The sequence below is a fragment of the Dipodomys ordii genome, unplaced genomic scaffold (genome assembly GCF_000151885.1).
Source record: "Dipodomys ordii isolate 6190 unplaced genomic scaffold, Dord_2.0 Scaffold1, whole genome shotgun sequence".
NCBI lineage: Eukaryota > Metazoa > Chordata > Mammalia > Rodentia > Heteromyidae > Dipodomys > Dipodomys ordii.
The window spans coordinates 21,579,613-21,607,172 of NW_012267217.1; the positions used below are offsets into that span (position 1 = coordinate 21,579,613).

The 27,560-nt window shown below is 37.6% G+C and overlaps 1 protein-coding gene across 3 annotated transcripts in view; it reads left to right on the forward strand.

Annotated features, from left to right (window-relative positions):
• Dgkh (diacylglycerol kinase, eta) overlaps positions 1-16,451 on the forward strand; it is a 147,885-nt gene extending 131,434 nt beyond the window's left edge. For 2 of the 3 annotated variants that reach the window (XM_013028420.1, XM_013028480.1), the window contains 6 exons: positions 1,279-1,442; positions 1,605-1,710; positions 3,767-3,859; positions 7,314-7,433; positions 7,952-8,060; positions 15,776-16,451. In XM_013028420.1, coding sequence (XP_012883874.1) covers positions 1,279-1,442; positions 1,605-1,710; positions 3,767-3,859; positions 7,314-7,433; positions 7,952-8,060; positions 15,776-15,828 — 645 coding nt within the window. In that variant the 3' untranslated portion in view covers positions 15,829-16,451. Of the gene's footprint in view, positions 1-1,278; positions 1,443-1,604; positions 1,711-3,766; positions 3,860-7,313; positions 7,434-7,951; positions 8,061-9,950; positions 10,082-15,775 lie in introns of all 3 variants that reach the window. The other variant, XM_013028348.1, reaches the window with a different exon arrangement.
• Positions 16,452-27,560: the final 11,109 nt, after the last annotated feature.

Genomic DNA, 27,560 nt, shown 5'->3' on the forward strand with positions numbered 1-27,560 from the left:
TTTCTTCCAGAATGCCATCAAGCTGTTTTTATTTTAAGTATTAAATTTGTGTGAAAATAGAAAACCTGAGGAAAGATTTGAAGTGTTTCTTAAATCTGACATTTTAGTCACATGTTGTAAACACCAACAAATATCTATTGATTTTCGTGTTAAGTTCAACAGTTTTTAGAACAGTTTCTGTTTAATAGAAAAAAAAATGGAGCAGAAAGTAAAGATAATTCTGTTTCCCTGTACTCCCTTCCTAGTAACATAAATTCCCCTGTTAACATTTTGTGTTATCAGTATATTTGTTACAGTTGATAAAATAATACATATATATAGCATATTCATGTACATATATACATATGCACATGTATATACTTATGTATATATGTATACATATGTTTGTGTATTTTACTTCCTCCTGGTACGAGTGCTTGAATTCATGTGCTTAAGCTCACTAGTTTTCTTCTTCATGGCTGGTACTTCACTACTTAAACCACATCTCCATTTTTCTGATGAATTGGAAAGTAAATCTCATGAACTTCTCTTCTGGCTGGCTTGAAACTATAATGCTTAGATCTCAGCCTCCTGAGTAGTTAGGATTACAGGCCTGAGTCACCAGCACTGGGAAAGAATTTTTACTCCCCCACTCTTTGGAAGTACTGAGCTCAGGCCTTCATGCTTGTTCTGCTTGCTTGCTAAGCTGGCTTTCTACTATTGGAACCATGCCTCCAGTCCCTAATACTAATATATTAGGAACTAAGGTCCTAGTTTACATTTTTCCTTATGATATGTGCCTTGGTTTTGACAAATGTATGATGACTTATATCTACTCTGTAGTATCATGCAGAATAGATTCAGTCTTCAAAGTCCCCTAGACTTCGAACTGTTCCTCTATCTCTTCCTTGGCCTTATCCCCAGCAGCTATGAATCTTTCTACCGTCTCCACACTCTTTCCCACTATATATATATTTTAGTTGATGCCAGCCCTTTACAAATAAAGCTAACAATATTCATACTATCTAGTAATAGTAAAGTGAGATAAGATGATTGAAATTGAAAGAGAAATAAATTCCTTTTATTAACTTTCCAGTGACATATTCATCCCCATTGATCATATTACTCTATTTGTGATGATACATTGAAAAGCTTTTAAATGTCTTTTTTATCATGATGATTTATTTAATGAGGTGCTAGATTAGAGAAAAGCAATCATAATGTCAAAGATTTTCATATGCTATCTAAATGTACATTTCCCTGGGTCTCATTCACTGCAACGCTGTTTTTATTAAATAGGCCTTTGAGAGCACTTTGAAATCTTGGGAAGATAAACAGAAGTGTGACTCTGGTAAACCAGTTGTGCGAACACACTTGTATATCCACCAGGCCGCTGACCTGTTAACAGAGGAGGTGTCCCAGATGCAGCTTTGCTCCCAGGCTGCAGAGGAACTCATTACTAGGTACTGTGCTTCTGGCTTTTCATACAGGGAAAGTCTGGTCTTTACAATGTTTCTGCTGTTTGTGTCATCAATAAGGGATGTGTGCAGTCTTCTTCACTCATAGTCTCACGTGTATTGCCTCAAGACTCCCCAAAGATATTTTGTTGTTTTGCTTCGTTCCAGGATTTGTGATGCAGCCACCATTCACTGTCTCTTAGAACAAGAACTGGCCCATGCCGTGAACGCATGTTCCCATGCCCTGAACAAAGCCAACCCAAGGTGTCCGGAGGTGAGGATCTAATGGTAAATTCTCATTCCACAGATTCTTTTGGTATTACAAGATGCTTTAATACTGTAAACTGTGCCATGCCCTGTGTAGTCTCTGAGACTCTTCCACAAGCAGAGGGCAAATCTGTGGCCAAATTGTTTACTTTTTCTGCCATTTTAAAATTTCTGCCCCTAAATTCTACCCAGCATTTTTTTTCTACCTTATAATCACTTGCCACCATTTTTCTTTAAGTCTTTCCCCTTCAACTGTGACATCTTTCTTTCCTTTGTCTTTTACCTTCTCCCCTGTACCTTGAGAAAACATCCAGAAAACATCCATAGGCATTTATTTCATTAGAGATATTTATACATTTTTGAAGTTGTGTATGTGTGTGTGAGGGAAGAGATAGTAGTATTATTTTATAATTATTCAGTTTAATAAATATATTAATTATGTTAATACTTAAGTAGATGCTAGTTCTCAAGATTAGAGTCTAAAAGCAGTGTAATTAGAATGACAGCGAAAGTCAGTCAGTCAGTCCTTGAGTAATGCAAGGGTTAAGGATGCCAAACCTGAACCAGTTCAAAATCTGCATGTAATTGGGTTTTTTTTGCTGGTATTGGGGCTTGAGCTCAAGGCTTTGAATTCTCACTCAGATTTTTTGTTCATGCCTGGTGCTATACTACTTGAGCCACACCTGGCTTTTTTCTTCTAGTTAATTGGAAATAAGAGTCTTTTCTACCTGAGCAGGCCCTGAACCTAAATACTCATAATTTTAGCCTCCAGAGTAGTTAGTATAGAGGCATGAACTTTTGGCGCTCTGCTACATATAGCTCCACGTCCAACTTTTTGATAGTTAGTTGGGGGTAAGAGTCTTAGGGACTTTTCTGCGTGGGCTGGCTTTGAACAACAATCCTCAGATCTCAGTCTTCTGCATAGCTAGGATGACAGGAGTGAGTCCCTGGTGTGTCCAGCGAGAGGCCACTTTTGATTGTGATGCATAGTTTACTAGAAACTGCGTAGTGAGGTGGACATGTCTAGTATCCCTTGCTGTTCTCCTTGAATGCTCAACCCTTAGGCCCGCTGACATCGCAATAGCCTGTGCTCTACAGTGACTGCAGTGGGCCATGGGTTCCACAGTTAACTATGTGAAATGATGGTTTAATGCATCTCTGTTTGCATTCCTCCCAACTGCAAATGGCATCATGTAAGGTTTGTCTGTATACAGTGCATATATTTTGATAAATTTTAACTTTTATGACAGGTAGGTACATATTTTATATTAGTAATGTTGTAGACTGTTATCTACCTGATTATTTTATGCATTTGTGATACACCTTTTTTTAAATTATTTAACTTAAAAAAATTTCTAGGCTATGTAGCTCATGTTTTTTTCAAATTGTTGTAAATCCAGAAATAAAGGTCCATTTATAAGTAGACTTCAAGTGATTGAGATACATGTTGTTCAAGTGTTATCTCTGTATGGCTCTTCAAAACATAATTTTCTTTCTCCCCAATCCTCTCACTCTGTGCCAGCCAGCCGGTACTGGTGCTTAAACTCAGGGCCTACATACTTTTCCATGGTTTTTTTGCTCAAGGCTGGTGGTCTACCTCTTGAGCCATAGCTACACTTCTGGTTTGGGGTAGTTAATTGGAGATAAGAGTTTAACTGACTCTGACTTCACTGCCTGGTCTGGCTTCGAACTGCAATTCTCAGATCTCTGCCTCCTGAGTAGCTAGGATTTCAGGTGTGAGCCATGGGCACATTGCTGATTTAACTTCTTTGTGGAGTTATATATGTTGGTCTAGCACATGTATTTGTACAGAGGAGATTTGATCCTGATGATATTCATCATAATCAGTACATTTTTCTGGCTCTGTGATGTTTTAATTAGAAGAGGAAATCATATTGGTAAATGTGACTATGAAGTGTTATAATTAAAAGATGGAAGACTTTTAGAATTGTGATGTGAGTTCAATCATGAGGATACAATTCAAAGTAAATACTGATGATGAAATCTCAGTTTGATACAGAATTTTTGTGTTTGTTTTTGTGTTTGTTTTTCTTCTCTTCTAGAGTCTTACAAGAGAATCGGCCACTGAAATAGCCATCAATGTGAAGGCGTTATATAATGAGACAGAATCTTTGCTAGTTGGCAGGGTTCCATTGGTAAGGAAAAGAAATGTTTGATAATGTAAGACTGATGAAATTGACCTTCATTAGGGAACAAAATGGACCAGATCCTAAGGCAAAAGCAGCCTCTTGGCATCTATCTCTGGACTTCTTGTTTGGCAATACTTTTGCCTTGCAGAAAGTATGTGATTAAACTTGAGAGTTATTATTTCAGGCTAGCAGGAGTAGTAGAGGTTTTCCCTCAGAGATGCCATCATGATTTTATACCATCCTTTGATCCTTGATCAGCTTTGACAGACTAGAGCTTTACAGAGTGTGGCAGATACTCTTCAGGTACTCTGCACAAAAGTAAAGCAGAGCATGGGTTTTGTTTCTGAATTAATATTTGAATACAGTCCTGCAGATTTGGTTATAAGAGGATACTTTTGTAAAATGGCATTTCAAAAATTAAATTTCATGACCATCCTAGTTTAACTCATTTTGGTCCTGGAAATCAAGTTTAAGCAAGTCTGATTTTAACCATGGCCACAGACCTCAGCATTTATACTAGCCCAGAGTCAAGTCAGCCTTTCTTTAAAAAGACCTCTCGTGTGTGTGTGTGTGTGTGTGTGTGTGTGTCCCAAATGTTCCAGCATAGATTTGGTTGCCTCCTAGAGTTTGATTGTGGCATATTTACATATGTTGTCTATGTGGAAAGCCTGTGTGTGTGTGTGTGTGTGTGTGTGTGTGTGTGTGTGTGTGTGTGTGTGTGTGTGTGTGTGTGTTTCCCACTGTGTGTGTGTGTGTGTGTTTCCCAAATGTTCCAGCATAGATTTGGTTGCCCCCTAGAGTTTGATTGTGGCATATTTACATATGTTGTCTATGTGGAAAGCCAAAGGCATTGGCTGTCTCTTCGTTGTAACTGCCTAATAGGTTGGTAGGAGATGATCTTAAAACATTTCTTTTCACAGTAATTTTGTCTCTGGCTAGGGCAAATGTATACCTAAAGAAAGTTATAAAAATTACTAAAATCATAGTGCATTTTGTACTAGATGACTGAGTTGTTGGTGCCAGCTGGTTAGTAAGTGTGCTTGAATTTCTGCCCGTGGTGGATGTGGTCCAGCCGATTGCTGCCATGGGAGTCCCTTTGCTCTGAGCTAGTGCTCCCCTCTACATCTTCAGGAAATGGAATGGGCTTCCTTGGTACAAGGGATGGCGGCCTCTACTCTGACCAGGCAGGAAAAGTTTTATAGAGACACATTTCAGATCATATCTGACAATAACTAAAAACATGTTCTGGTTCAAACAAAACTTTGTCCTTATACCAAAGGTACTCTCATTGTCCAACTCTATTCATATTTATTGTATTGTTTAAAATTAGAAGACTCCCTCATCTCTGTGTTTAACTCATCATTTTCAAATGTTTGGCCTGAAATGTATTCCAATGAAATGTTACCAAAAGCTTTGAAAATAACTATATCATAATAAAGAATTGATTATATATGAGAGAAACTAAACTTTAGTGATTATTTTACTTTTAGAATGAATATATAAAACAATTTTATCAATTTCACAAAACATTTGTGAAAGGAAAATGGTAAATGGTAATGGAAAAAGGAAAATGGTAAGCATTATCTAGTAGGGTGGAGAATCTCCATGTTTTTTATTAACTACTAGAAAATCCCCTTGGATAACAAGGAAAATAACAGTTCTTTAAAAAGAATGTTCTTAACAAATAGTAATATCATTTATTAATATAATACTCTCTCAGATCTTTGCATTGTAAAATTCAGTGGACATCTATATTTGCATAGTTAGGTAGTAACAAGACCAGGAGTAGAGTCCAATCAACATCCTCACAATTATGTGCATAGCAGTGTTAATTTGTTCATTTATTAAATGTGGAAATGCATTTCAGTAGCTCCTCTGGAAGGGTTTATGTAGATAATAGGTAAGCAGTTATATTTTCTTTAATGTATCCAAAAGCTGTTATAGATTTTTAACTATATAGAGTTTTGCTTTCCTGTGACTTTTATAATAACTTTTTACTATATATTTTTCTGAGGTTCAAGTTTACTTATTATCTTAATTTTTTCCCCCTTTGTCAGTACCGATCCTTGAACTCAAGGCCTTACACTTGCTTAACTCTACTACTTGAGTGCTCTACCACTTGATCTATGCTTCCATTCTGGCTTTTTGCTGGTTATCTTGGAGATGGAGTCTCATGGAGTTTTCTGCCTGGGCTGGCTTCAAACCATGATCTGAGTAGCAAGGATTATATGCATGAACCACAGTGCCCCAGTTATTACTTTAATATTCTAGGAAATTTCTATGTAGTTCTTTTTATGATATGTTTTTGACCAACTTAAAATATTATTTATGTTGTGAACTATTGAAATCAGAATGATTTTTAGCACAAATATAAATAAAATAATGAGACAGCTTACTTCTGTAAGCATGAGAATGAAGGAGGAAGAAAGAGAGGAGAAGGAAAGGATATTAAATATAAGAAACACCAAAAGTAATACATTCTCTTTGAAATTATTAAGTCACTCTGTATATCAGCTTTGGAATGTAGGAATTTGAATAAATCCATCCACATATTTAAAAATGAAAATATTAAAGCATTTGTCTTTTTTTTGGGGGGGGGGTCCGGTCACAGGGCCTAAACTCTGGGCCTAGGCACTGTCCCTCAGCTCTTCAGCTCAAGGCTAGCAGTCTACCACTTTGAGCCACAGCGCCACTTCTGGCTTTTTTCTTTTTGCTTATGTGGTGCTGAGGAATCGAACCCAGGGCCTCAAGCATGCAAGGCAAGCGCTCTACCACTGAGCCACCTTCCCAGCCCAAGCATTTGTCTTTTTAAAAATATTTTTATTTTTTAAAAAAGTAGTTTACTAAGAAGTAAGGGTATCCACCAAAATAGCATAATTCTTCTATTGAAAGTCATCACTGAATATTGTTTTGGTTTGCTTTTTATTCTTTATTATCATATATTAATTGTATACGGATTATATTATGATATTCCAACATGCATATAACATACTTTGATTACATTCATACCTCTATTACTTCCTCTCCTCCTCTCACCACCTTTTTTCAATTTTTTAAATTATATTTTATTATCTTTAAGTAGTTGTTCAGAAAAATTGCTACTCAACAAATCAGATCATAAGTATGAATCTTGATTGATATCACCCCTTACCATCCTTCCCCATTCTTCCCAATCCATCCATCCCTTCTCTTTGGTTTTCTTAATTTCATAGGATATACATTATGACTGCATTCTCCCCCTCTTCCTTTCTTCATTTATTTAACTCCCTTTTTTGAGCTCTCCCGCTACGCCTTTCAAATGCCAGTTTTCTGGTATTCACTTAGTTGGACTTGTGAGTTCGTTTGTCAGAGGAATTACACCATTGGAATTCTCCCCTGCAAATACATAAGCACACTGTACTTTTCATCATACTCCCTGCTCATCACCCACTTGTTTTGCTTTTTCCTTGCTGGTGAGTAGCAGTTGGAGTCTCCACATGAAGAGCGGGTATCCAGTGCCTTACACTCTGTGGAGGTGGAGTTGCAGAAGTTAACAGAGATCCCCTGGCTTTATTACATCTTACACCCCAACGAGGATGAGGTATGTAAAACTCAGCCTGTTTCTTAAGTGAATTTTGAATTGAATAATACCTACAAATGTACTAATCTTTAAAGGAGAAGAGGCATTTCATGGGAATGAGGACTTTTTTCTTAATGCCTTATATCATGAACATGTTTTTGTGTTTTGTTTTGTATTTTTGTGACAATCCTGGGACTTGGCATTCAGAGCCTAAGCTTTTATTACTCAAGGAAAATGCTCTTCCACTTTAGCCGTAGCTCTACCTCTGGCTTGTTTGTTTGTTTGTGTTGGCAGTTAATTGGAGGTAAGAGACTCACAGACTTTACTGCCCAGGTTGGCTTCGAACTACAATCCTCAGATCTCAACCTCCTGAATAGCTGGGTATGAGACATCAGCACCCAGCATCATAACTGTTTTTGAAGAAGTTACTGTTGTTCAATGTTCAGTATTTGCAGCTATGTTATTGCAGGTTGTGACTTTTTCTTTTCTCCATATTCTAAAACAGTTCTTTTTTGTTTTGTTTTGCTTGATTGGAACAGGAGCCTCCTATGGACTGCACTAAAAGAAACAACAGAAGCACAGTATTCCGTATAGTGCCAAAGTTTAAAAAGGAAAAGGTTCAGAAGCAGAAGACAAGCTTGCAGCCTGGTAGGTGGTCAGCACAATGGGAAAAGTATAACTGAGTAAAGCAATGATGAAATGTAGGTGATGAAACATTGTTCTAGAGTGAGCCTAGTGAGCATTGTCCAATGTTAGGAATGTGTTAAATATCACTGAATTGTACACTTTAAAATAGTTTAAAAAAGTGAATTACACTACCAAAAATGATACTAAGTAAGAATCTGTAGTTAAAAAGTCCAGTAAAAGCAGCTGTTGCGTGGATGTGAGAGTGTTTCTCCAGGTGGGTCCTTATCTTTCTCGACAGCAACTCAAGACATCAGTGTGTAACTTGTTTTTGTTCTTCAAAGTGCAAAGCTCAGATGACTTAGAAGCAAATGACATAGACACTTTCCTTTACTCCTTTAAGTTACTAAACACGTTTTCTATCTAAAGTGTTTTCTTTCTTCTGTTTTATGGACACCATTTCAGCCTTTGATAACAACAGTCTGCTGTGACACCTGCTTTCTCAAGCAAAAATTAAACCTCTTCTGTGCTGCTGTGTGTCTAGTTCTTCTTCTACCTCTTTAAGAGATGAAGTTTACTCCTGTAGGAATGCCAAATTACCTCTAAGTTCACTGCATGAGCACTGCATTTTATAAATTATTTTATAAATTCTTAAGTTACGAATTAGCCATCACGAAAATGTTTGGATTCTCATAGGATACCTGTTGAAGTGCATTTAAAAACCAACCCTAACTGGGCATGAGTGGCTCATGCTTATAACCTTAACTACCTGGAAGGCTGGGATCTGAGGACTGGGGTTCAATGCCAATCCAGAGGGAGAAGTCCATGAGACTTATCTCCAGTTAACCACCAAAAAGCTGGAAGTGGAGGTGTGGTTCAAGTGTTTGAACACCAGCCTTGAGCACAAAAGCTAAAGGACAGTGCCCAGGCTCCAAGGTTAAGCCCCAATAAAATACCAAAATATGAAATGAATAATGTAGGTTTTTACTAAGTTAACTAGTAGTCACTAAAGTTTATGATGATGATTGCACATATGAAAAATAGCATAATGGAACTAATCTTAGAGAGCAATACTGACTGTTTCTAAATGAAATCAGGAGCTGGGAATGTGGCTTAGTGGTAGAGTGTTTGCCTAGCGTGCATGAAGCCTCGGTTCACTTCCTTAGTACCACATAAATAAAGAAAAGCAGAAGTGATGCTGTGACTCAAGGTAGAGTGCTAGCCTTGAGCAAAAGAGGCTCAGGAACAGTGCCCAGGCCCTGAGTTCAAGCCCTGGCAAATAAATACATATATACATACATACATACATACATAAAATCAAGTTGATCTCACTGCATATTTATTGATGTAATCAGTAGCAGTAGACTCAATAAAGAAAACAGTCAGGTGCCAGTGGCTCACACTTATAATCCTAGCTACTCAGGAGGCTGAGATCTGAGGATCACAGTTCAAAGCCAGCCTGGACAGGAAAGTCTGTGAGACTTTTACCTCCAATATCAGGTCTGAAAGTACTCTGTGGCTCTTGTGATAGAATATTGGCTTTGAGCAAAAGAAGCTCAGTAACAGCGCCCAGACCCAGAGATCAAGCCCCAGGACATCTATAGTCTTAAGGAAAGCATACAAGTACCACTGATACTGATACAAAATAATTTTTATAGTAGTTTGGGTAGTTTTCATGAGGAAATTGGAAAAAAGCTAAAGGCATGAGTGCTCCTTGTTTAAGTTAGATATTTGTGTCCATTGATAGTCTGTAAGCTGCATGGGAAAAATGGAACTATAGTTTGTTGAAGCACCTTTGACCTTTCCTTTGCTAGCACTGCTGCTGCTCTGTTTTGCTGCTTCTTTGGCCAACCTTTGCTTTGTAATGCATTGAGCATGTAGAAATTAAGGGGGTTTTGCTCTTAACTTTGGTAGTCCAGAAATGGGGCACAGAGGAAGTTGCTGCTTGGCTGGATCTGCTCAATTTGGGAGAGTACAAAGAAATCTTCATCCGTCATGACATCAGAGGGGCTGAACTTTTGCATCTGGAAAGGCGAGACCTTAAGGTATTTTCTTTGTGCTACTCTTCTGCTTTGGAAAATTTTCTTACAAAACAGAATCCTTTCTACTGTGCCTCTTCTGTTCTGTGCTTTCAGCTTGGCTTGTGATATACAAATGCTCAGTCACCTGATCATTCACTGTCCTGCTGTCTGAGTTCCCTGTGTGCTTTCTAAAAAAAAAAAAAGAATATCAGCCATACTTTCCTGTCAAAATCAGACTATTAGAGGCAGAGCACAGCATGCACTCACTAATTTTTCTCTGCATCCATCGATGTGGCTGTCCCTGTGCAAATATTTCCAACTGCTTCCTGTTTCCATCAGCTCGTTGTGTGTGTCAGCATGGAAGTGATAAACTGTTGCTAGAAAAGACTAAACAAATCTAACATAAGGTTACCAACTAATAATCCATGAAAAATACCAATAACTAACCTTTTATGTTATGTGGAACTAGATAAGAGACTTACAGCAATGACTACTTAGAGTCTGGTGATTTATCATCCTATGACCACATCATAAATTGGCCTTTCAGAAGTCATACAATCAACTAAACAAATAAATTTCAAATTTTCTTTCCATGATGCAGCATTGATATCCTATTAGTCTCAAAAAGTACTGTTGTGTCTCCTTTGGCTAGAAAGCAGCTTAGAGTCTCTTTGTCATTTATTACAAAGAAGGAATATTATTAAATAATAGTCTGCAGAACTTTTTTATTTTTTGGCTGAAGACTCAATGGTAGAAACAACCAAATACCTGATTCTGTCCAAGTAGGATTTTATCATGTTATATTTTCATACTACACAATGCCACTTAAAAACTACAATAAGAGCTGGGTGTTGGTGGCTCATGCCTGTAATCCTAGCTTCTCTGGATCACAGTTTGAAGCCAGCCCAGGGCAGAAGAGTCCATGAGACTTAATTAAGCAATCCCATCCCCTTCCGAAAAAAAGCTAGAAGTGTGAAGCCATGGCTCAAGTGGTATAGAGTGCTAGCCTTCAGCAAAAAAGCTCAGAGACAGCACCCAGGCCCTGAGTTCAAGCCCAGGACCAGCAAAAAAAAAAAAGGAAATAAAAAATAACCCTAGGGCTGGGAAAGTGGCTTAGTGGTAGAGCACTTGCCTTGCATGCATGAGGCCCTGGGTTCGATTCCTCAGCACCACATAAGCAAAAAGAAAAAAGCCGGAAGTGGCTCTGTGGCTCAAGTGGTAGAGCGCTAGCCTTGAGCTGAAGAGCTGAGGGACAGCGCCCAGGCCCAGAGCTCAGGCCCCACAACCGGACCCCCTCCCCCCAAAAAAAAGAAGTGAAGAAATAAATTTCAATAATGAAAATAACTTGATTGAGAGTCCTCATACTGGAACAGAGTGATACTAACAGTGTTAAAAGTTCACACTGCAAACGTTGATTTCAAAACTTGAAAAGAGGCGTATACAACATATTGTACATCTTTGAGTTTCTTGGCAGTCAGTAGCACTGATTGAGTAGTTATTGATCAGTTTATTATGTCTGTTTCTCTAGGGTGGCTTCTTTCCTGTAGAGAGATTTTCCTCTCATTGTCTGTGAATAAGCATTCAAAGAAAACCCTCTGTGTATATAAACATACACATCTATTAAATACATTTATTTGTGTACATTTTACAGAAACATATGTATAAATGTTATATAAATATATATAAGGAGGGCTGGGAATATGGCTTAGTGGTAGAGTACTAACCTAGCATGCATGAAGCCCTGGGTTCAGTTCCTCAGCACCATATAAACAACTAAAGCTGGAAGTGGCACTGTGGCTCAGGTGGTACAGGCTAGCCTTGAACAAAAAAGCTCAGGGACAGTGCCCAGGCCCTGAATTCAAACCCCGTGACTGACAAAAAGTAAAAATAAATATACATATACAAGCACACAAACGTACACATATTCACAGTGAGTGAAACAAATATTTGCAAAATGATAAAATAATGCTCAGTTAAAGTGATAGTACATGTATTTAGAAAAAGATAAAGAGTAGAGACAGTTGCAAGAATAAAGTAAACCTTTGTTAGCTTCTCATGTTTTTTGTTGTTGTTGATTTTTTTTACTACAGATTATATCCCCTCCTTTGTAACTTTTAGTAAGTTTTGACATTGTGTGTTTTAACTGTTTTGGTTGTAAAACAGAGTGTGGTGGGATAGGAAAAAGAAATTTGTACAGGAATAGGCTTCCATACTACAAATCATGCCCCTGGAGAACAGTCTCTCCTGTTGTCTTGTATTGAACTATGAGAAGCAGCAGAACCTTCAGATGAATTACCTACCCAGCTTATCTCAGCTACACTCATGGCCATACTTGCTATGTGAGAGTAGATCTGTGGCTAGCAAGTTCGCTTTAGCCCTGCCTAACCTTTCTAAAGATACTTGAATATCCCAAACCAAATCTGGATCTCCTATCCCACTCCAGCTCTGCCCCTTCTCTACTGCTCTGTATTGGTTCTCCAGGTGCCACAGGCAGAAAAAGAGGAGTCCTATCTAGGAACTTCCTCCTCCTTACCATCTCCTCTCCCTATCAAGACTCTTTCCAAGTCGTGGACTCCTTTCACTGCCTTCCCACAGTCCTCCTCCACACTAGAGTTACATGTTGGTATGCTTTGGTAAAATGAGGCTTATTCAAACTAGGCACTAATGAGTCATACCTGTAATCCTAGCTGATACTCAGGAGGCTGAGATCTGAGATCTGCCAGCCCAGGCAGAAAAGTTCCTGTGAGATTCTTATGTCCAATTAACCACTCAAAAACTGCAAGTGGTGCTGTGGCTCAAGGGGTAGGGTGCTAGCCTTGAGTACAAAGAGGCTAAGGGACAGCACTCAGGCCCTTAGTTCAAGCCCCAGGCCTGGCAAAAAGAAAGAAAAATTAGACTTACTCGTCCAAAGAAAGCAAAAGGCCAATGTCAAGTAATATGATAAAAGTTATACAATTATATTTTAAAAATATGTGCTATGTGATTTTTTTTGAAAGATATAATAAACTTTATCAAAAGGCTCTCGATGGGATGGCACACACCTGTAAATACCAGCTATGTAGCAGGAAAAGGTAGAAAAATCACATTCTGTGGCTCACCACAGACCAAGATGTGAAATCCCACCTAAAAAATAAACTGAAAACCACAAAAGCCTGGGGGGTATGATGGTGGCTCAGTTTAGCAATCATAAGGCCTTGAGTTCAAAATCTAGTACCACAAAAACAAGAAAACACAAAACACATCACAGCCAGACTCCTAGAAGAGACAAAAATACTGAGTTTGTGTATACTGAAGAAAATATTGCTAAGAAGGTAATGTAACTCCAGGTTACATTATGGACAACACTGATCTTATTATTCCAAAATAGTAAATCTGAGTAGTCTAAAGAAGTTTGTATTCTGGAGAATATGGTGTGTATGTGGCCTAAAATGAAATAGTTGTTATTTAAATGTTTTATGAGTCTATACCTATGTTATCCCAAAGTATAAAGAATACCTAAGTATTCCATTCGACTGTAAATATGTGTGCCATAGACTCATTTCTTGCACTACGATTGGGCCTCACTTTTAAGTCTGGTATGTATCACAATCCAGGAAATGAATAGTTGGCTCAGTACTAATTTTGTTTACCTGGTTTTATCTCTGTGTCAGCTAAATGTGAAATGAGGAATAGCCCTAGTGTTGGAGGGGATGTTTTCTGGGAGGATTGAGAATGGTGGAGAGTATTGCTGTTACAGAACTGAAAGATTTCATGAAACCCGAAAGACAGTGAGTGTGCCATATGGGTAGACATGAGCCAGATTAAAAATAAGTTATAAGAATATTTGGAATCTTCATCTTTTCTGGAAAACCAGTGGTGTGATAATCTTATAACTGCTTCTAAGGTTGCTTTGGGGTCTTTTTTTTCTTTATTTTTTGATACAAATTTTCACCTTTTTCCCCCATTTGAGGAAGTGGCTTGATCTCCCTCACTTGCAAGCTGGTTATAGTCATTACATGTAAAGAAAACAGAGTTTATAAGCTGTAAGCTTCTCATAGCTTTTAAGGTACTGGGGATCTTCGCCATCTTGGGTGACCTTCATTCATTCCTGTGACAAGTATTTACCTGCACCGCTCTTGCTGTACTCATCAGCTACACCTGAAAGACAAAGGTTGGATTCTTGACTTTTTCAGAAAGACGAAAGTTCAAGCAATACATAGTGTGTCAAAATAAGTGTAAAGAATATTTAATTGGATAGTATACCCAAGTCAAAGGCTCTTGCCTACACTTAGCATTCCACATTTTGGTAGTAAGCACTGGTTTCCTCTAGATTAGGCCTCAGTGTTAAGTTTACCATTTTAACTGCAGAGCTGGGTGTAGTTAGTTGCACCTATAGTTCCAACAGGTTGGGAAGCTGAGACCAATAGATTACTTGAGCCTGGGAGTTCAAAATCAGTTCAAAGCCTGATAGAGTTAGAAATAAAGATGATAATTAGATAGAGATACTTCGTGCATGTGTGTATGCACACACAAGAAAATTATAGCTGGCCGGACGCTGGTGGCTCACGCCTGTAATCCTAGCTACTCAGGAGGCTGAGATCTGAGGATCACGGTTCAAAGCCAGCCCGGGCAGGAAAGACCGTGAGACTCCTATCTCCAATTAACCACCAGAAAACCGGAAGTGGCGCTGTAGCTCAAGTGGAAGAGCGTTCGCCTTGAGCTGAAGAGCTGAGGGACAGCGCCCAGGCCCAGAGTTCAAGCCCCACTACTGACAAAAAAAAAAAAAAAGAAAATTATAGTTGCCTTAGATTTCCTAACATTCTCTGTTGTTCTCCATCATTTGCCTCAGAGGTTCTTAGTGATCCTGTCTTTAAACAGAGGTCCTTAGTGATCCTGTCTTTAAACAGAGAAAGAGAGTTGAGAATGAGTGGCTCACAACAGTAATCCTAGCTGACTAATCTCAGCTGGCTGAGATCTAAGGATCACCCTTCAGTCACCTGGGTAGAAAAGTCCCAGGGACTCTTATCAAATAACTATCAAAAAGCTGGAAGTGGAGCTGTAACTCAAATGTTAGCTGTAACTCAAAGGCTAGCCTTGAGCACAAAAGTTCAGGAGCAATATCCAGGCCTGCAGTTCAAGTCCCAGGGCCAGAAAAGAAAAGAGAAGAGAGGGCTGGGAAGGTAGCTCAGTGGTAGAGTGCATGCCTTGCAAGCATGAGGCCCTGGGTTCGATTCCTCAGCACCACATAAACAGAAAAAGCCAGAAGTGGCGCTGTGGCTCCAGTGGTAGAGCGCTAGCCTTGAGCTGAAGAGCTGAGGGACAGCGCCCAGGTCCAGATTTAGGCCCCATGACCGGCAAAAAAAAAAAAAAGAAAATGAGAAGAGAAACTGTATTGGTTTGATTCTGGAACAATGCCACCCCCTCACCCCCCTCCCCACCCCCACCAACGTTTTTTTAATGAAAATATCACAGTTAAGTTTGTGTAGGATGTGATTTTTTTTGTAACTTGATAATTTTTCAATGTCAGGTTATTTTTGTTTTATTTGTTTTTCTGGATGTCACTTTCTGAACTATTGAATAGAAACTAAAGTAGATTAACTGAAGACTACGTTACTTGCTGGTTATATATTTAATCCTCAGTTTACCTTATTAATAAAGTTCTTTGTCTTTTTTCTTTTCTTTCCTCCTTCCTTTTTTCTGTCTGTATGTCTTCTTTTCCCCTTTCTTTTTTCCTTTCAGGACCTGGGGATACCGAAAGTGGGTCATATGAAGCGAATTCTTCAGGGAATTAAAGAGCTTGGAAGGAGTACTCCCCAGTATGAGGTGTAATCATATTGGTGCTATTCCTTGGAAGAGAAGTGATTGCTACTCAATACAAAGTTCTTGGAAGCATTTGGCTGTTGTTGTAGTTTTCTGCATTGACAAGTAAGCACCACGGAAGCACCTCTATGGCTTGATGTTTTGCTGTGGGTGAAAATTTTGATTTGAAGTATTAGGAAATATTTTTGTGCCAAAATAACATTCCATAAAGCCATTTTCTTATAGTGCAAACCTGACATGTTCAAATATGCTCACAATAGTTTTTATTAATGGAAGTAATATGAAATGACTAAGTTGTCTAAAAGGGGGATTGCTAATTGTTTGCTTTCATTGGATCAGATCTGTTAGAAGATTCTTACTGTACAACTGTGTGGCAATATGTGGCTAAAACTTTTTAGGCTCCATTAGTGGAAGCATTGGCTTCTTTCTTAAAATCACTGGCTGAGAGATGAAGATAGAAGTTAAGGTGTGCTTTGAATGTTAAGTTGGCATCACCTCAAAGGATCACTTCAGGTGATCTAATCATTCACTGGTCAAAGAATATGGTTAAACCAACCCATCAAATACTATGAATAATGCAAACCTTCATGCACGATATTCCTGCCTGAATTACATTTCTTTTCTTGCATGTCATACCTAATATTGTAACACTTTAATAGATTTAATATCAGTTTAATGGGATTTAATTTATTATTACCCAAGTACCTTTTTGTTGGCTAAGGGCACTGCACTTTCCTGTTCTTTAATGTAGAATTTTACATAAATATTCTATAGCTAAGACTCTGTGAACATGTGTCTGTGCCATAATCAACAAATGATAGACATCTTCTGCAGACAATTTTATTCCCACATACCATAAACCATAGGTGTGCATATTAAGAAAATTATCTGAAATTTAATGAGCTTAGTGCTCTGTTGCCTAACAAAACTAATTGCAGCCTTCCAAACCAAAATTCCCATATTTTCCTATTTTTTTATTTCAATTTAATAAACATCTGACTTTCTGTTTAAATTTCTAATGGACTGTTGACATTTAGGAATTCTCCAAGATCTCAACTAAGATATGTATGCTGATTGCTAACCCACACTTACACACTAGCCACAGTGACATCTGACATAAGCTACCCAACAGAAGAAATTTAAAGTTTTTCTTAAGGGCTTTCTCTTATTATCTCATATAAATTGTTATATCCTACCAGGGAGATACTATTTTTTCTTTTTCAAAACCACTATGTATAATGTTCAAAAGAAGTCAGCATTATAATTGTGAAATCCCTGTAAGCCAAAGGCATACATATCAAAATGTCACAAAAAATCCTTAAATAAGTATTGTGTAGCCATTATATATTCCCAAATTAATTATACCATTGTAAATGTTCTACATAAGAAAAGTAACAGGGTACTGATCCAGTGGTAACAATTTTCGTGAAGTAACTTTGTAGGTGCTCAATAGATATACATGCACACCATACATACATATACACATGTATGTGTATATATACATCACATATACATTTATATTCATATACACACATATGTACATAAAATATTGACATATAGTATCCCTGATATTTTCCGGACAGTCGATTGCCCAGTATTTAAAGAGAAATATTGATAAGAAGAACATTTTAAATGAACTATTGTCAGACATATAATTTAATTATTAGAAGAATTTAACTCTTTGACAGTTTATTCTTATTTATAATTTTGGTATTTAACTACTAGTAAAATCAGAACATTTGGTTATCTTTTTTAAAATGAGGACTAGGGATGTAGCTCAGTGGTAGAGCACTTGCCTAGCATACACAAGACCCTCAGTTTGGTGCCCAGCACTGCAAAAATAAAATAAAAATTAACTTATGGGTTCCTATCTATGTTTAACCATATATTTTTCCTGTGCTACAGAAGAATGGAATTTTTCCAAAGGGAAGTTAAGTGGTTTAGAAGGGTAATAAGCAACTCAGCTTTGTTTTTCTGCTGACTTGTGAAGTCAAAGATCTCCTCTTGCAGCCCTCTTTCTGGGTCCCACCCTACACGGTATCCATCTCTAAATGCTTTCCTATAAAACCAAAATATCAGGGGCCAGGTCCCCAAGAGTCTTTTGACATCAGATCTTTGTCTAGCTGTTAGCTGTTAGAAGAGTGGGGAGAGAGAGGAGAAAGTCTAGTGTAATGTGTTAAAATGACATTTTTTATTGGTTGGCTAATACATGTGCCAATAGAAAAGTGTCTCAAGTTTTTATATATTATACATTTAAGTGTATGATGTAAATAATTGAATTTTGGGGTTTGATGATTCTTTTTATGTAACATCTTTTATCTATTCTTCAAAGTCTCAGTTAATCAAATTCTTCATTGCCTAGAATGTTCCTGTAAATGAGTTTTGGATGAGGGCAGTGGTGATTTGGATACATACTTTTTGATGAATCATGTTCCTAGAGGCTTTGTCTGCATGTATACCCAGGACCCAGATGACTTCACTGATACCACTTGCCAGCAGGTGTCCCAGAACCCCCTTAATCCCTTGCTTTGCCACAGAGAAATCGTTGTAAGCGAGGTTTTAAAAATTCCTACACATGGGCTGGGAAGGTGGCTCAGTGGTAGAGCACTTGCCTTGCATGCCTGAGGCCCTAGGTTCGATTCCTCAGCACCACATAAGCAAAAAGAAAAAAGCTGGAAGTGGCGCTGTGGCTCAAGTGATAGAGCACTAGCCTTAAACTGAAGAGCTGAGGGACATCACCCAGGCCTAGAGTTCAGGCCTCACGACCAGACCCCTCCTCCAAAAAAAAAAATCCTACATGTAGGAATTTCTTTTCCCTAGGAGGTGATCTCAGCCTGGGGTGTGCAGATGACACCTCAGTGCTTTGATTCAGGCCTAAGCTGAGCAGGAGGCCCCAGCTGTACCAAACGGCAGCTTGTGGCTGTCACCCTTCCTCCATTGACTCTTCCACACTTGGAATAGGTGTGGGGATCACAGCCCAGACATAGTTCCTTTCCCTTTCATTTTCCTGAGGAAGGAAGATTGCTTTTTAAGAAGAAAAGGGACAGGGTGAGACCTAAGTAAAACTCGAGTGTTCAGTATTTCTCTTGGTGTCTGTCCACCTCCCTTTGAGTTTCTTTCCTACATCTTAGCTTTCCATTTTCTTCTATGATCCATTACAAAGATGACTGTTCTTATCATTGCATCTTTCCCTGTCCATCTTAAGCACACATTTTGTGTCCTCTAGTGAATTGTTGGGGAAAAAAATCCTCAGGTGACTAGCACTAGCATAGACACATTTTTATTCTTCCCACGTCTGAGTTCTTTAAGGGTCCCCAGAATAGCTGTTCTTCAACCCACTGTTCCTGTCTATTGTCTGAGCTGGAACTAATGCATCACCCTAGCAGAATTTTCTTCTCAGTCTTTGTACCTAATTCTGGTTCTGAATGGTCCCTACCTAACCCAGTGGTTTATTTCTGTAGCTAAGGTGGAGCACAAGAGATAGGCCCACCAGCACAGCTGGTTTGTCTTAATCCCTCTCAACCCAGCACTCTCAGCTGCTAAGAACCACGTTTGTTTACTTTGTTGATCACGAGGCACAATCATCTGTTTGTGACTTAAGTCAGGAGGCACATTTAAAAAGGATATGTACTGAGATAAGTAAAGATTGGTCAGTCTCCTACAACGTACATTTTCATTTCCTCTTTATCAGTTGGTTATCTAATTGCCATCTTCATGTTTGAGGACATTGAGCAGTATATACACATTAGATGAATCACTAAGTCATGAAAGACAAAAAGGAAAGGATCAAAATGATTACAAGTAAAGGGAATGTATCATTAAAATCCTCAGAAGAGGCATGTTTTGCTTGGTCCTGCTTTTCTTATGCCTAACTTATCTTGATATCCACAGGGTTAATATGTTCTTAAAATAGTATCTGAAAAATAACACACCATATCTCCCAGATGCAAATTATTTAATTCTATGATAAGATCTTTCCCAGTGACTTACTGTTAGGAATCCTTCACATAATAAATTTTATATAAGGATACAATTTACCAAGACATAACTGCCTCGCTGATTTTTATGTATTTCTATTTTAGACTTCATGGAATATCTTTGACAGGAATCAAAAGAGAAAAATAGTCATACAAGCTCTGACTTGGAAAATTATGAGTTCCTTCTACATATTACTTCTAAAATAAGTCATTTTCTACCTCGACAGGGATAGCAGTGAACTTTGTGCTCGAAGAATGTAAATTCTTTAAGGACATTGCTTTTAATTAAGCTATAAAAATCTTACACCTTTCAACTCTGGCATCTGGCTCTCTCCTGGCCCCACCCCATTCTCTACCACCTCAATAACCCATTTTACATTTTTCAGATGTAGGTTAGATAGGCAGTGGGTTTAGAGTTAGTTGATACAACTGGCAATTTTAAAACACTGAGTTTTCTCCAACACACACACACACACAGACGAAAATTTCTCAAACAGAAATGTTAGCTAAGACACACACACACACACACACGTAGAAGAAAATTTCTCAAACAGAAATGTTAGCTAAGACACACACACACACACACACACACACACACACACACAGAAGAAAATTTCTCAAACAGAAATGTTAGCTAAGAATACCTTTTCCTAGCGGTTCCCACTGCTACCCACCGAGCTGCTCCTCCCTGACTGTATGTCTCACCCCGTGTAGGAATGTGTCTGGGTCTTGTTTGTCTCTGCTTTGCACCCCTAACCTCATCCTAGTTCACATTTGTAGGAAAATCCATTTTACGTCAGTAATAGGAAGCCTTTTCAATAAGATGCATTCCACAAGAAAGCAAACAGAATTTGTAAAAGGTGATGAGTATTGGCTTTTCCAAGAAGCAAAGCACTATTTTTCTCTATTATTATTTATTGTTTTCCTGTTTTGTGTTTAGGCATTGATATTGGGAGAAAAAAAATCTAATGGTGTATCATTACAGAAAACAGGTCAAATACAGCTGGACTGTATCTAATAATTCTGTTATTGTCAGGAAAAGAAGGTTGACAGAAACTGCATCAACTCTATGCAATGTGTAAGATACCCTCCATATTATATTGCTTTATAAAATATAGGTGAACAAGTTAATTCCTTATATGTGACTAACAGATTCTATTGACATTGTTTATATGCCTTTCCTAATTTTTATTTAATGCACTTCAAAGTTTGGGTTGGAAAAATAAAACCCAAGCTTTATTACTCAAAAGTTATAAAAGCTTCTGTGTAAAATACTTCATTTTAGCCATGTTATTCATTACATAGAAATTAATAAATAGTCTGGTCATTTCATAGTAACTGCATTTCAAGAATAAATTATCCAAACCTAATGGAACATAGGGTTACTTTTAAGAGCATCCAAATAAAGGAGTTTCATACTCCTCGGATAATATTATTGAAGTAGGTTAATGCAATCTAGAATGGAAAAGGAGCATCGTCTGTGGCTCTGAGACTGATTACACTGTTGATGCCTACTGCTTAGCCATTCCTATTCCTGGTCTCTCAATTGCAGACCAATGTAGAGCTAAAGATTGCTTACAGTCCCGGTAACAGCTAGCTAACACTGTGGAGCTTTTGGTATTCTAACATTCCCAGTTTTGTGGGTTATATATTGTATATTGAAGATGACTAGTAAATTAGAGTAATATATTTATCTAGAGCTGGGAAAATATGATTATTTTCAAATCTTTAAGTAAGTTGTATCTATTTTTTCTTTCCTCTTAAAGATAAAAACCACTTTGTGTTAAAATGTCTATTTATACAATGGGTTTCTCCTTTTACCTGTGTTATTAATTTTCACAGTAAAATTTTTGTTCCCTTTTATAGCAAAATAATTATCATGCCAGTTATTCTAACTGCCAAATGTATTTTAGTATTTTGGTAGACAAAATACTTAATAGCACACAAATATGAAAGCTTTTGTATATTTTGCTGCTTTAGAGGCAAGAACTTTACCTTTGGATTTCTCTACATGAGGGATTGCCAACACTGGCAATCACAGGCAGTATTACTTATAATCACTGAAAATGGTTTTTACAACTTGTGCACTTATTTATTATGTGAAATGTAATCTTTCTATGGAATGCATATTCTAGTTCTTTTCCTTTTTATTGCTGTTGCCCAGAGTGTAATAACTGTATTAATGATTTATTTACATACTTGAAGTACTCATTTCTGTCAAACAGATGCCCAGTGGTTTTCCTTGTTAAAAAAAAAAAAAGATATTCTTTACCATCATAGGTAACAGGGACTTTATTAAACAATGATTTTTCATTTCTGAAACAGAAAGCACAAAGCCAAAGGGAGCCACAAATACTAAGAGTCTTGTATAGCTATGCTATATTTTGCAATATACAGTATTTCTTCAATTAATTTTTTTCTTGTGGTGAATTTTTAGTTTTTGTTATAGGAGATAAATCTGAGATTCACATGAACATTGAATCTTAAACCCCCAGAACAGCACATACCTTTAAGCATTCTCTTCTTGGCTCCAGGGTAGATATTTTTTAACATGTTGGCATTTGACTCTAGGCTATATTACAAACAGTAAACACAATGGATTTTTTTTTCAACCAAGTAACTGAAAAAGACTTTTGTGAGTGTATGTGTAAGCTGGTCTTGGGCGCTGTCTCTGAGCTTTTTTGCTCAAGCTAAAGCTCTACCATTTGAGCAACAGCTTCACTTCTAGTTTTTTGGTAGTTAACTGGAGATGACTCTCAGAAGATTTCCTGCCTGGGCTAGCTTCGAAACATGATCCTTAGATCACAGCCTTCTGTAGCTGGCATTACAGGTATGAATCACCTGTGCCTGGCAACCCAAGGAGATTTTTAACTGGGAGTTTTTTAATAAAGCAAGGAGAGTTTTTAATTATTTAAATATATTCTTTATTCGATTGTTTTAAATTTTTAAAAATTCAAACAAAAGGCACAATGTTCTAGTCAAAAAATAAACCATTTGTTTTCCAAGAATACACTCTTCTCATTTAATGTGAAATAGTAGGGTAAACCAAAAAATTCACTTTAATAATCTGAATTCAACTCTTATTTCACAATGAATAAGTATATTATTTGTGAGCTATTTAAGAGCTTCTATTAAAAAAAGGATTACTGTAATATTTTAAACACACACACACACACACACACAAACCCAGTTGATGGGCTGGGAATGTGGCTTAGTGAATGCCTAGCATGCATGAAGCTCTGGGTTCGATTCCTCAGTACCACATAAACACAAAAAGCTGAAAATGGCTCAAGTGGTAAAATACTAGCCTTGAGCACAGAAAGCCTCAGGGACAATGCCCAAGCCCTGAGTTTAAGCCTCAGGACCAGCAAGAAAAAAAAAAAAGAACAGTTTTATAATACACAAATATGGATGGTGGCAAAAATCAAAACATGTGAGATGTAAGAGTTATGGGGGGAAAGGAAATTGAGGCTGTAGATTGAGGAGCAAATGGTTTAAAAAAGATACCCTTCTCCTATACTATAGAAACCCAAAGCACAAATGCAGTGTGGACCCATTACCACAACTTACAACACAACACACTGGGAGTGAAATTTGAGACGCTGTCTCCAAGACCTCAAAACCAGTGGCTTCAGAGAACCCTTCATACTGTGGGAATGGAGAAGCTAGTGTAGGTAGTCATTGGAATGATTCAATCATATGGTGTTTGCTATAGCCCATACAAGAGCAGGTATCCGTATTTACTCGACTCAGTGATAAACATAGGGAGAGTCATCAGAAGGGTGTAGCTCTGCTTTACTAACACTAGGAACTGTGGTCAGATATCTCTTCTTCCCCCAACCTGGCCAGCCAAAGAGCTTTCCATGAATCTGCTCAGCCTTGAAGTATGTTGGTAAGGATGGGACTTTTTGTTTGAAACAGCCTTCTTCTTTAACTGGTAATGTTTATCCAGAACCAAATTCTTTAATTCTAAAGATGGGAATGTGGTTTTAGGCTAATTGGGTTAGATGAGTGGCTTTGGCATCAACTCTGGGTTCTTTCTGTAAGCCATGCATCTTGGTACTCCCACAGGATGGTATCAGTGATAAATTCTTGGTCATTTTTCTATGTGAAAGGAACTATCTAAGTGTGACTCAAGCTGAAACTTGCCAAGTAGTTCCCAGTACCATTTAAATAAAAAGAAAGACATCTCAAATATAACATGGCAAGTAAAGTCTAAATTGAAATCTCTGATAACTCTGTTTACAAGTGAAAGTGGAGGCTTAGTGACCCAGCGTTTGCCTGTCTAGCATGCATGCAGTTGCTAGCACTGCAAATATATGTGTGTGTTATTCATATTATTTATTTTGAGGTAGGCTAAAACTCACTTCTTGGGGTTTGAGGCATGGTTCAGATGGTAAAACACCAACCAAAGCAAGCATCAGATAACAAGTTCCAGTCCTAGTTTCAGACCAGAAAAAAAGCCTTCTAAAATCTTCAAAAACTTTTGGGTAATTTCCTTCTATATTTACTTTAAACCACTGCTTTATAGATATTTTTCTTTAGATTTATTCCCTGAAGAGGAAACTATACCTCTTGAAATACTGGTTTAAAAAAATGGAATATAGTAGTCCTTCCCTGTTTTGTCCTGTGACGCTACTGCCCTGATGTTAGGTGAATTCTGAGTGGTCTGGAGCAGGCTCAGACCTCCCTTATCATGCACTGAGCCTCCCAGACTCCCATAGATGGTACCTTCATTAGTGCTGAGCTGGAAATCTGGGCATGATTAAGAGAAATAAATTCACATAGGAGGATAAGTGGTAGGATGAATTCTCTTATCTGATTCTTGACCAAAATGTGTGTTTTGTTTTTTTAAACTAAGTGTGGTAATTATTCTAGTGCAATATGATAACTTGGAGCTCTGGTGGCATGTCCTTCCCTGGAAAATGTCCAGATTAGAAAAGTGTATAAGGGAAAGCATTGAATGAAATTCATCAGCATGTTTGTTTTTTGTGGCTTTGTTTGTTTTTTGTGGCTTTGTTTTGAGACAAGGTCTCTTTCCATAGTCCTGGTTGACCTTGAACTTCTGATTATTCTTCCTCAGCTTCCCAACAGCAAGGTATTTTATTCTGCTTTAATGGCATACTTTATGCCATTTTAAATGGTATGCTTTAATGGCATAACTTAATTTTCATGGTACCTGTTCTCTAATAATTATTATTATTATTCCAGAATGATTTGATAGGTTGACTGAAATAATTTCCTATATTGCATCCCACAGTGAGTTGATGTACAGGCCTTACTTGTCATTGAAATTGATTTATCATTTTAATTAGAACTTGCCCTGTTTATAGGGTTGTAATATTCTAGGAAGCTGCAAACTTGAACAGGTCTTATTTGAAAAGTTTTCAGACAGGCTTTTGAAAGCAAACATTGTTTTTGTGGCCACATTGTGTAAATTGTGTTTCTCTGCCAAGAAACTCATAACCTAAAATAGGGAACAAAACTAATGCTTAAACCTAATCTTGGTTGTGGATTTTGTAAGTTAAAAGTGCGTCTATTCTTCATATATTCTTTTTGTCTATCAGTATTCTATTTCTGTATTTATGTATCTGTCTATTGGCAGTTTATATTCTATTTTTAGTTACAGTAAAGTAAGTCACTCAGGCCTGTCTTGCTACAAACCTTCGCTAGTTTTCTCTTCTTTCTGTAATTTTCAGCACCCAGTGTTTCTACTTTTATCCTCTCCTACCACAGTAGGAGAGACAATTTTAGGTTCCATTTCTTTACCTGAAATCTTAAGCAGGTTCTCCCCTTTCATAGTATAACCACCTGCTAATTAGCAGGATGACTCGGTCTGTGCTCTTGTCTCTTCCCACACCTAGTCCCTCTACTGACCTTTGGAAATACAGGAGTCTGCAACTGCTCCTAGTTTAGTGCCTTGGCTTAATCACATCAGTTCAAACTTAACTTTCTCTAAAGCCCTACTTAACATCATTCCTAGGGACATATTCCTGTGTTCCATGGCACTTGAAAGTTCTATATTGAAATAACATCACAATTCCTCTGTCTGTCTGTCTGTCTGTCTGTCTGTCTGTCTGCCTGCCTGCCTGCCTGCCTGCCTGCCTGCCTGCCTGCCTGCCTGCCTCTCTCCCTCCCTTCTTTCTTGCTCCTTCTCTGTCTCCCTCTCCCTCTCCTTTACCCTCTCCTATCCTCCTCAGATTCCTCTATTTTTGTAGTCCCTGTGTCTAGCTAGCTTATAATAGGACTTTTGTAAATGTTTTTGAGTAAATGAAATATAAACCCAAAATTCTGTATTTTTATACTTTCATAGATAAAAGCTTAGAACTCCCTGAAAATCCCTGCAAGGCAAGTATGCATACATACTCTCTAGACAAAGCAACAGAGTAACTGTCTTTTGAAGGGAAATCTTGTGTTAGCTGTATATCAGAAGTGAGGCTCACAGATTTTCATATAATTGTCAAATCCTTGTTTATAATTCATAAATACATCCTAAGGATTATGTTTCTCATTTATAGATATAATGTCTTCATAGACATATATTGATTACCTACATGTCATAATGAGACTTGAGAAAGTAAAAAGCAATAATAAAAGTGAAATTCCAAATACTGCCCTGGGCAAAAATAAGGAAAACCAAAAGGTCTGGGTGCATGAGTCAAGTGGCAGGGTGTCTATCAAGTACAAGGCCGTGTGTTCAAATTCCAGTACTGCCAAAAAATAAAAAAATTTGCTTGAAACTATCTAATATTTCCCCTTATAGAATATAAAAACTGAAACCCATCACCTTAAGGCTTTTTTTTCTTTTGTGGTTCTATAAAGCATTTCTAAAATGTCCCCAAATAATGATAAAACTTAACACACATACACACACACACACACATATACAGAGTTAACAGAGGACGTACAAAGAATCTTCTGTGACAAGAAGATCTGGTCACAGTTGTACACTTGTTAGTCTATAGTTACTAAGAAGCATAACATAGGTGATTTGCAACCAGACGTGTGTGTAGGCAGGAAGCAAGACCCTGTGCCCCAAATAGATCAGAGTTGCAGTTATGACTCAGTGAGTCCCTGTTTAGCAAGCCTGAGGCCCTGAGTTCAAATCCTCATAACTACAAAAAATAGCACTGAAAGCTCTTTAGTAAGCTCTAAAATTAAAAACTGGTCAAAGTAGGTAGAAATGTTCTCTTCTCTCGTTCACTTGAAAGGTGTTTTCTTCCTGCTGTATACTTAGCAGTCAATTAGATGCTGAGGATATTACTAAAATAAGACATACCTCTTACCTGGTCAAGTTCTTTTTATTATAATTTGTTTCAAAATTTAGGGTATTTTATGAAACCAAATATTTATCAGGTTATTTCAGAGGAGTCTCCTTCAACCTTCCCCCCAGAAACCTAACTAAAATAAAAAGTAATCCTATTTTTTATATCCACAATCTTTTCTTCATCTTTATTTTGTTTCCATGGTAATGTTGACCTCTTATTGAGTATGTGTTTTGTGTGATCTAAATGGCTGGTAGGTTTGTAGAATGAGAATTAAATTTCAAGTGCATTTTAGGAAGGCACGTATTGTTTTAAGGCCTATTGTGTTAATATAGATCAAGTATATGAGGCATACCTTGTAAACACAGGCAGAAGAGGGATCATAACAATGAAGTCTCATGAGTAAAGTTGGAAGTTGTAGCTAGTTGTTTTCACTTCGGTTATTTTTAATGGGGAGTAGGA